Source organism: Phocoena phocoena, chromosome 7 (assembly GCF_963924675.1).
Source record: "Phocoena phocoena chromosome 7, mPhoPho1.1, whole genome shotgun sequence".
Lineage (NCBI taxonomy): Eukaryota > Metazoa > Chordata > Mammalia > Artiodactyla > Phocoenidae > Phocoena > Phocoena phocoena.
Genome location: NC_089225.1, coordinates 60,489,975 through 60,500,775, shown reverse-complemented (window position 1 = coordinate 60,500,775; position 10,801 = coordinate 60,489,975). Strand labels below are relative to the sequence as shown.

Here is a 10,801-nt window from a genome sequence, read left to right as displayed (position 1 = left end):
AAATTATGCGGACTTAGGGAGGAGATGCGGTGCAAGTGTGGAGTGTTGCCTTAGCGACTGAAAACAGCCAGCCAAAGCGCGGGGTACCACCAGGACGAAACCAGCAGCCAACGCGCAAAAATTCCGTTGCTGGGCGCGCCGCTGGGAAAGGGGGCGTGTCCACGCTTCACCCCGCCCCCGACCTTTTGTGACGTAGGACAATGACTGCCACGCGTCGTAACTAGGCTGCTGGCGCGGCCACTCCGCGCCAGTGACACGCATGAGGGAACGCGGTGGTCGTCTGGGGCCGACTCTCGGAATCATGCATTTCTTATTTAGGTTAATCATTTCCGTTTACCTGTGGGGCATTTTTACTGCTCAGGGACAAAAGGCAGAGGAGAGCATAGAGGAAGTGAAAATTGAAGTTTTGCACCGTCCAGAAAACTGTTCTAACACAAGCAAAAAGGGAGACCTGCTAAATGCCCATTACGACGGCTTCTTGGCTAAAGACGGCTCGAAATTCTACTGCAGGTAGGAAATGATGCGAACAGCTCCCGCGTCCAGTTGATGCACTAAATCTACCCTCCCTCCACCAACCAGAAACCTAATTTGTTGTTTGATTGATTTGTTCTTGTTTTTTAACAGCGAGAGTTAAGCCTTTTATTTCTAGGGGGGAAATCAGATTTGATACAGTATTTCCCTATTATATGGAATATTATTTAAATTACTGAAAATGTTGACCCAAGAAATTATTAAAAATACACACATCCATACACTCCCCCGACCACCACCACTGCCCTTGGTACCTATAGAAGTAAGTCAAGGTACTGTTTGTGAGAATGTTCACACTTTTCCTTTGCTGTGGGTTGGAGCCTCCTTACTGAGGACTACGTAGAGTTGTTTAGGAGATATTGTCTGGCCTTCAGAAGCACGATATTTACTGGCTGGAGGCCACTTTCCAGCTGTATCAAGAAGCCACTACAATGACTTTGTCTGGTGACTTCCGGACCCTGTGTCCTGCCTGCCCCCTCATCCCACCACTACTTACTCTGATTTAATTGATGGTTTATTACTCAGAGGTAGAATGTCTTTTCTCCTTCTGTGCTATTACCCTATAAAAATACAATTGGGGAAAGTTAGTTCTTTGCATCTAGAATAGAGAAATTTAATAAGAAGAAAAAATACAAATTTTAATCATGGTTCAAATGACTTTTTGAGGCTAAACCTGTACCATCATTTTTTAGAACAAACCCAGAATGGTAAATAAGTCATTTGGACAATCCATGCAGCTAGTTAGGGGCAGGAGACCCATTAAAAAGTTAACTGTTGAGTAGTTTTTGTAAAGATGACAAAACAAGAAAATGAGATGACTCCTAATGACTAGCTTTGGGCAAATCATACCTCTGTCTAGCTATTATGAGGGAAGTTTGAGCCAAACACCCCACTAGGGGGTTCAGAATGAATCTTAATATAGGAAAAGAGATGGTTAGAGAGGACTCCAATTTTAAATTGGAACTAAATGCTCAGCTGTATTTTAATGTTTGATTTTATTTTTCTTGAAATCAACTTACCTAGGTGTTGTTTTTAATTATAGCCGGACACAAAATGAAGGCCACCCCAAATGGTTTGTTCTTGGTGTTGGACAAGTCATAAAAGGCCTAGACATTGGGATGACGGATATGTGTCCTGGCGAGAAGCGAAAATTGATTATACCCCCTTCATTTGCATATGGAAAGGAAGGCTATGGTAAGGTATCTTAATATGTATATCTCTAAGTTATATTTAAAAATAAGTCACAGACTTCAGGTATATAGTCAAAAAATCAAAAGCAGACTCTCAAAGTTAAATAAGATATAGAATATAGGGTCCAATAAACTTTAGCTCTATCAAGTCCAGTCATCATTAAAGAAAGAAATTAAAACAAAAATGATATACCATTTTCACCCATCAGATTAGCAAAGACATAAAAGTTGGCAAAGGTATGGAAAAAACAGCAGTCCCAGGTATTATTGCTGGGAATGTAAATCATTTGACCTCTTTAGCAATTTCTATCAAAATTTAAAATGTACATATCCTCTGATCCCATAGTTCCATTTCCAGGAATGTGTACCAAGGTACATCTTAAAGAACATGGATTGCAGACTTTTTTGGGTAGCAAGACTGCAAACTACCCGAGTATCCCTTAGTAGGAAATTAGTTAACTAAGTTATGCTATATCTATACAGTGGATTATTGTGCAGCCAGTAAAAAGAATGAAGTAGAGCCATATGTATTAATGTGTTAAAGATAAAATGGGATAGAATATATTCCTGCAACAAATATTTATTGAGCAGCAGTGCCTGGCTCTATTCTAGGCACTGAGCATAAAGCAGTGTACAATGCAGAAACAGTTTCCTAACGTCAATGAGAGCTTACCTGTGAGAGGGAAAATTTCACATATGTATCATGTATCTACATAGACTATCTAAAAAATACACCATCTGATGATATTAAATGTTCCTGGGAAGGAGGCCTGAGGGTCAAGGGTAAGGAGATTTCCTCTCATTCTGTAATATATTATACTATTTAAGTTTTTTACTGTATGCATGTACTAAATGTTTTATTGAAGTATAGTTGACTTAAAATACTATATTAGTTTTAGGTATAAAACATGGTGACTCGATATATTTATAGATTACACACCATACAGAATTATTACAGTATTATTGACTATATCCCCTGTGCTGTATATAACATCCCAATTGGTGGGAATGTAAATTGGTACAGCCACAACTGAAAACAGTACAAAAGTTTCTCAAAAAATTAAAAATAGAACTACTATATGATCCAGCAATTCCACTCCTGGGCATTTTTCTGAAGAAAATGAAAACACTAATTTGAAAAGATATATGCACCCCAGTGTTCATTACAGCATTATTTACAATAGCCAAGATATGGAAACAACTTAAGTGTCCATCGATGGATGAATGGATAAAGAAGATGTGGTATTAAAAAAAAAAAAAAAAAAAGATGTGGTATATACACACACACACACACACACACACACACACACACACACACACACCACTGGAATATTACTCAGCCATGAAAAGGAATGAAATCTTGCCATTTGCAACAACATGGATGGACCTAGAGGGTATTATGCTAAGTGAAATAAGTCTGACAGAGAAAGACATGTATTAATTTTTCAAAAATTAAATTTTTTAAAATCACTAAAGTTAAAAGTGGAGCAGAATAGAGAAATTTTTAAGAGGGGAAAATGGTCTGTGTGGCAGAGGGCCGGTTTCTATATTGCATTCTCAGTTGGGTCCTTGCTTCCTATTGCTGTGTGAAGACTATAAAGATTTTTCTTTTGGCCACACTCCAGGGCTTGCGGGGATCTTAGCTCCCCGACCAGGGATTGAACCCATGCCCCCTGCAGAGGAAGTGCAGAGTCCTAACCACTGGACCATCAGGGAATTCCCCAAAGGAAGAATCTTTACCTCCTCATTCTATTTAAAGCCCTTCTTAACCCCAGGTATTTGAAATATTTAGTATATAATTAAAGCAATTAAAGATTTTCTACAATGAAATGTTGTTTTTACTCCCCAATATCTCATTGAAATGGCACACCCTCTGTAAGGCTGTTAGTTTACTCATTAGGCGGAATGGTTCCCTCGCCTATTCTTTCCAGCAAGAGTAGGGGATCACTGCCCCAAATTGGATTGGAGGGAAGTTAGTGGTACAAGTCAGATCCAATCAGATTTAAAGCTCCTAAAGAGACAGTTCCAGATAACTACAGCTTCACTTTCAAAGCTTTTCGCCAATCATTTGGTTCCATCAAAATAGCTCCCACAGAACCATAATTAGTGTATCCTATTTTTAGTTGTAAAGGAACCTAGGAGAGGGAGAGAGAATTGAAGATAAATTGAATGCAGTCTTGTCCTAAAAATGCTGTCATAGGTTGAGGTCAATTCTAGGCAAAATGATATAGGCAGAGTTTGCCTTTCATTCTCCTTAATCTCATTTTCAGAGTTTCTCTTTCTCTCTTGTAGATACCTCCACATTCTGCCTGCTACCAGGGCACCCACATCTCTCAACAATAGGTGCTCATCTTGGGTCCTGTTACCCTGTGACAAATGAGTACTTATTTTATCCTTTTTGTAAACTAATTTATGCTTAGATACAAATGACTACCCAGTCTGCCTAAGCTATTAATAAGCCAGACCCTTGCTACAAAAATGTAGAAATTTGACTTGAAGTTAGTTCATATTCAACTTGAGGTGTCTTCAATAAATATATAAAAATAATGAATCTCACTAGTAACATCACCAACACCTACATTTTACACGTAAGGAAACTGAGGCCCAACAAAAGTGTGTTCTTTGGAATGTAGTTAACTGCTAGTTTACCTGCATTATTTATAATAGCTTACTAATAGCTTGAATTCAATTATTTTAAAAGCTGTTGTGTATACCATAAGTAACTGCTTAACAAACAATATCTTGATTGAATAAGCTTTTTTAAATAAGTTGTTATTAAGACCTAACATTAGCTATAACTTTATTTTAGGTAGTACTTGAAGAAGTCTTTTCCTGTGGGCAATATCTTTGCCTAATGTCACAGAGCACCCCTGCATGTCTTGAAATGCATGTGACTTGTTAGTGCTTTAATTAACAGTACAGGTGGTATGTATAGATTCTTTACATTAACTTCTAATTCTTTGATCTGCTTCTCTAAATACAAGTAATTCTATAGCAAATGCATATTTTTCTCTTCTTTATACTGTAATTTTTTAATAATATAAAACTTAACTGGCAATATATTCTATGTTTACAGTAGAATTTTGGGGAAACTTAGACTTGTAATATTTTTTAAGAAATTTGAATTTGTGTTTTGAATTTGTTTTTAATTATTGTCAGGAGAAGTTATTTTTCTGTCATAAAGAGGTCTTAACTGGACAGAATAGGAATGGGTTTTGTAAAAATGATCAATCAATCTCTAGCTCTTTTACTATAAAGTCAGGTAATATGTGGTATGTTGGTTGGGATGGTCACATTAGTCACGTAATATGTGGGTAGATTTTTCTATGTCCTGGCTTTGGAGATGGCTGATCCACTTATTTTGGCTGTAACTTTCAAGCTTTGTTCTTTGGATTATGTAAATACTTTAGCAAGAATTCTCCACTTTTTCATTCAAAAAATTACTGTTTGCTTCAAAGAACAAACTTAGCCATTTTTCAAATAAGTGATAGAGGCCATTCATTCAACAAATATTTGAGTAACTATAATGTACTGGTGACAAAAGCCACCCAGTGCCTCTTAGCAAGTCATTTCTGCAGGTCATTTTTATGAATGGCCATCTGAAGTAGCCCATAGATTGCTAAAGTTATCTGTGACATCACTTAATAGATTAACTTTATTAAAGAGAGCTATTTAACTTAATACTTAGAAGGCTTTTTTGTGATTATAAATTTCTTCATGAAATTGTTACTGGTTTGTTCTGTCATTGCACTATTTTTTGTCTATAAAAATTTGAAAGACATGTATACTAATACATATATTTTATTCATACTTCCAAATAACTGAACAAAATCATTTTCTAAAAGAGACCTATCTATGAAATTGTTCTGCCTGTGAATTTCTTCTCTGCACTAGCTCTCTCCTGTATAATGTTGAGGTATATTAATAAAAATTACATGATTTAGGGCTTCCCTGGTGGCTCAGTGGTTGAGAGTCCGCCTGCCAATGCAGGGGACACGGGCTCGTGCCCCAGTCCGGGAAGATCTCACATGCTGTGGAGCGGCTGGGCCCGTGAGCCGTGGCCGCTGAGCCTGCGCATCCGGAGCCTGTGCTCCGCAACGGGAGAGGCCACAACAGCCACAACAGTGAGAGGCCCGCATACCGAAAAAAAAAAAAAGAATACACCTGCCAATGCAGGGGAGACGGGTTAGAGCCCTGGTCCAGGAAGATCCCACATGCCGCAGAGCACCTAAGCCCATGCGCCACAACTACTGAGTCTGCGCTCTAGATCCCGTGAGCCACAACTACTGAGCCGTGTCACAACTACTGAAGCCCATGTGCCTAGAGCACGTGCTCTGCAACAAGAGAAGCCACCGCAATGAGAAGCCTGCGCACTGCAATGAAGAGTAGCCCCCGCTCGCCGCAACTAGGGAAAGTCCACGCACAGCAACGAAGACCCAACGCAGCCAAAAATAAATACATTAATTTTTTAAAATACATGATTTATATTTATTTCAATTTAATCAGGAAATAATGGTCCCCTGGGTCTTTAGAACTGACTTGGTTTGAAGACATATGGAAAAAGTGTTCCTAAGAAATATTTAGAAAGCAATTTTTATAAATATGAAATAATATAATCATAATGCTATAATGGCTATTTGTAAATAAATATTTGAACGTTATCTTCATGTAAGTTAAAGTGTTAAAATTTACACCTTTAGCAGAAGGCAAGATTCCACCTGATGCAACGTTGATTTTTGAGATTGAGCTCTATGCTGTGACCAAAGGACCACGAAGCATTGAAACATTTAAACAGATAGATGTGGACAATGACAGGCAACTTTCTAAAACTGAGGTAATTCAAACAGATTTCATATGTACAATCTCATTTTTTGTCACATCTGTGTTATAGCTATTATTTTTACTTCTACCTAGTATGGACTGATTAATATGCTTTTATAGAGCTGGTTACAAAAAAACTAAATTCCAAGAAGAAAATGTACTTTTTTAATGTAAAACTTGAAACTAAGTCAGACTGTTTAATTTCCTTTCTCCCTGCAAGAGGGTCATTAAAATACCAAACTAATCTCTACGAGGCATTTCTGGCATCTAGCCTACAGGAGAAGATCTTTTCAAGCAGCACTGTAGGAATTTGTAACTGGGCAAACAATTCCCACCTCATAAGATTGTGAGGATTCCATGAGATTATTAAAAGAGCTAGGAAGAATTTGAACTGTGTAACCCAGAAAGTTGGTAAACAGGGTCCTGGAGTTCAGTTACCTAGCTTCTGCATCCTTAAAAAGCTAAAAATAGAGTTGTCATGTGATCCAGCAATCCCACTCCTGGGCATATATCCAGACAAAACTATAATTCAAAAAGATACATGCACCCCTATGTTCATAGCAGCACTATTTACAATAGCCAAGACATGGAAGCAACCTAAATGTCCATCGACAGACGAATGGATAAAGAAGGTGTGTGTGTGTGTATACACACACACACACACGCACACACACAGGAATATTACTCAGCCATTAAAAAAAAGTGAAATAATGCCATCTGAAGCAACATGGATGGACACAGAGATTATCATACTAAGTAAACTAAGAGAAAGACAAATATATGGTATCACTTATATGTAGAATCTAAAAAAATGATACAAAAATGAACTTATTTACAGAATAGAAATAGACTCACAGACGTAGAAAACAAACTTATGGTTACCAAGGGGGAAAGGAGGAGAGGAGGCATAAATTGGGAATTTGGGATTAACACATACACACTACTATATATAAAATAAACAACAAGGACCTACTGTATAGCACAGGGAACTATATTCAGTATCTTGTAATAACCTATAATGGAAAAGAATCTGAAAAAGAATAGATCATAGATATATAGATATTTGTATAACTGAATCACTTTGCTGTGTACCTGAAACATTGTAAATCAACTATACTTCAATGCAAAAAAAAAGTGATAATAAATAAAATACCCAGCCTTGTTTAACACTATATCCAAATCGTTGTGCTTTACTCTCTTTTATATTATATGTATTAATATATGATTTATTTATATAATATACATAATTTCCAATAGAAATATAATTGAGTTACATACATAATTTTAAATGTTTTAGTAGCCACATTTTAAAAAGTAAAAAGAAACAAGTGAAATTAATGTTAATTAATTAACTCAATATATCTAAAATATCGCCATTTCAACATGAAACCAATATAAAAATTATCAATGACATTTTTTATTATCTTCAAACTTTGTTGTGTATTTTACCCTTACAGTAGCTTGTCTCAATTTGATCTACCACATTTCAAGTGCTTAATGGACATATATGGCTAGTAGCTACCATGTTAGGCTGTGCTTATGTGTCTTTGCTTAGAGAAATGTCATATAGAGAAAAGGGAATACTTCAGAATACCTGTTCCTTATTTGACATTAGAGAGATGATCATAATTTGTAGATTGGGGGAGAGCTATAGAAGCATAGAAAAATTAAGAAAATTAAATTTTATTTCAAAACCTGTAGTTGGGTTTTTTTAATTCATTATACATATTTATTATTGGGTTGGCCAAAAAGTTCATTCGGGTTTTTCATAGGCTGGAAAAACCCGAACGAGGCCAACCCAATAACTTTAGAGATTATAGAAATGCCAGTTTGGATTTTATTCACTAATGGAAATTCTTAAGAGGGAGTTTCCTTTGGTAATGTGGATAGTGTAGATTATTGGAAAGCATTTAGTTTCAACAAAATTCAATTCAGATGTTAATCTGAGTATGTACCACTAACCACCTATAACCTCGGGGGAAGCTAGTTTGAAGATGTGTTTCTCTTCAGAAAATTGCTTCAAAAGTTGAAAAAATTAAACCTCAAATAGCTTTTTAAATTTTTGTATCACTTATTATAAGCAGTCTTAGATATGAGTTTCTTTATGTAAACATTTTCTCAAAGTTGCTGGAAATTTCTTGTGATATATTTTTATTAAAGAAATATTATTTTGGCCTAGATAAGTCATTACCTGAAAAAGGAATTTGAAAAAGATGAGAAGCCACGTGACAAGTCATATCAGAATGCAGTTTTAGAAGATATTTTTAAGAAGAACGACCATGATGGTGATGGCTTCATTTCTTCTAAGGAATACAATGTCTATCAACATGATGAACTATAGCATATTTTTATTTCTAAATTTTCTTAGCTATTTACTGTACTTTATATGTAAAACAAAGTCACTTTTCTCTGAGTTGTATTCTCTATTTTTCCCCCATGAACATATTTTGATCCCTTCAATACATGTAATTTTGGAATAATAAATGTGAGGCTGTTTTGCAAAAGTTAACTTTCAAGTAAGGCGTGATTGTGTTTCCTTTTGCTTTATTCTGTTAACATGAATTGCACCACCATAAAATCGACTTCTGCATCCTAGCGGGCAGCTTTTCCCCTTCAGGTTATAGGAGGACATCTATGTCAAAATCCACAAGCTCTTCCCAACTCTAACCTTAACAGCATGTATAGTTATGTAAATATCCAAATTTTAATATTTAAAGTGCCCCATATTTTAAAAATATTTAATAGGGACCCAGGAATTAACATTTCATTTGTTTATACATTTCACAGCATTATGGATAGTAGGATATAAAAATCATAGGACCGAGGAATCTTCCTTTAGTATACATGCAGGAAAGTATTAGTTGTATAACTCTGTCAGAGAGCCTCAACACAGTCTCTGTACTTTTTGGTGCAAGTTTCTGGCCTTAGGTATTTGTTCCAATGACTAATGTTTGAAAGACATTTCATCAGACCAAAGGCTTTGTGCCTTTGTCTTAGAGCAGGCATCATAAAGTCTGTACTGCTCTGACTCTTGCATTCCCTCAGACATCATTATACGCCTCTTCCTTCTCGTAGGCCTTTATATCTACCATCCCTAACTTTTTGTCTTGATAGTTTTAAATTGATGCTACGCTATTTCTTAGTCTCCCTTTCTCTAGGTATCTCTATCCTATGTCACTTCTCACAATGTTCTTGTTATTAACCATGAATGAGCATTACAAACTGGTATGCCATCAAGTTTTTGATAAATGTGTAGAACTTATTTTACACATGAGGATATCAAATGAGGATGCAGGTGAGGATGTAAAGTGCCATGGCAATTTTGTGTCATGGTCAAATCATTGTGGTCCAACATGTTGAGAATAAGAGGTAAGAGATGCTGTAGAAAATCATGTTGGTACCCAAGAAAGGATACATATTTATTGGAACATGTAAGTTTTACTTACTGTGTATGTAGAAAGTGTGGTTAGGCAGTAAATAGCTCTATTCAAAACCAAGTGAGTTCAAAACAATGTCTTTTCCATTTTCTGAAGCTTGCTCTTTCCAAACCATTGTTCACTGTTCATCTTTTAACCTCTTTAAATATACTGCTAGAAATCCTATAATTTAAAAGTATAAGGGCAACACAAAAACCACTAGATTAGTGGATATTACATATGCATAGCACAGTTAGACACTTTGTAAAATAAAAACCTTTACTATCTTTTCTTTCCCCCCTATATTTCTTCATTCCTATACCCAATTTTATAACTCCTCACTTAATCATCAACTTTCATCCCTTTACTTCCCTCAGAAAAACCTGCTCCGTTCAAGTAAACTAAGTTGCTAATACAATATTATGTTTTGGTTTGGAAACTGCCCCCATTCTCTATATCCATATTAATAAAAGTCACTAGAGGTTTTTTTGATCAATATATTCATATTTGCACCTGAATCATAATATACTCGGCCCAAAACAAAAATACCGTGAAGGCTATAAATGGAAATTATCCTATGATACCAACTTTCTAATTCTAATCTTTCTGTCCCATTGTTTTCATACCAAGTGCTTTTAAACTTATGTTTGTTTTTTATTTATTTATTTTTGACTGCATTGAATCTTCGTTTCTGCGCACAGGCTTTCTCTAGTTGTGGCGAGGGGGCGCTATTGGGCCTAATCAAGCAGAGGGCTCAGAAGAGCCCGACAAGTTTGATCAAGGAGAGACTTTTTGTCACAGATAATGCCAAACTGTTTACCAAAGTAATCGTACCAATTTGTT

At 36.1% G+C, this 10,801-nt stretch overlaps 1 protein-coding gene across 1 annotated transcript; it reads left to right on the top strand.

The window, feature by feature from the left end:
* Positions 1-257: 257 nt before the first annotated feature.
* On the top strand, positions 258-9,051 carry FKBP7 (FKBP prolyl isomerase 7). Its single transcript, XM_065880886.1, has 4 exons — positions 258-510; positions 1,574-1,725; positions 6,422-6,555; positions 8,722-9,051. Exons 1-4 carry the CDS (start codon positions 260-262, stop codon positions 8,881-8,883), a joined length of 699 nt encoding a protein of 232 aa, XP_065736958.1. The 5' UTR covers positions 258-259; the 3' UTR covers positions 8,884-9,051.
* Positions 9,052-10,801: the final 1,750 nt, after the last annotated feature.

Bases quoted from the DNA above. Each gene is read 5' to 3' on its own strand.
- FKBP7 (XM_065880886.1), top strand. From the start codon at position 260: ATGAGGGAACGCGGTGGTCGTCTGGGGCCGACTCTCGGAATCATGCAT. The intron at 511-1,573 runs GTAGGAAATGAT...TTTTAATTATAG, and splicing joins GGCTCGAAATTCTACTGCAG to CCGGACACAAAATGAAGGCC. The intron at 6,556-8,721 runs GTAATTCAAACA...ATTTTGGCCTAG, and splicing joins GGCAACTTTCTAAAACTGAG to ATAAGTCATTACCTGAAAAA.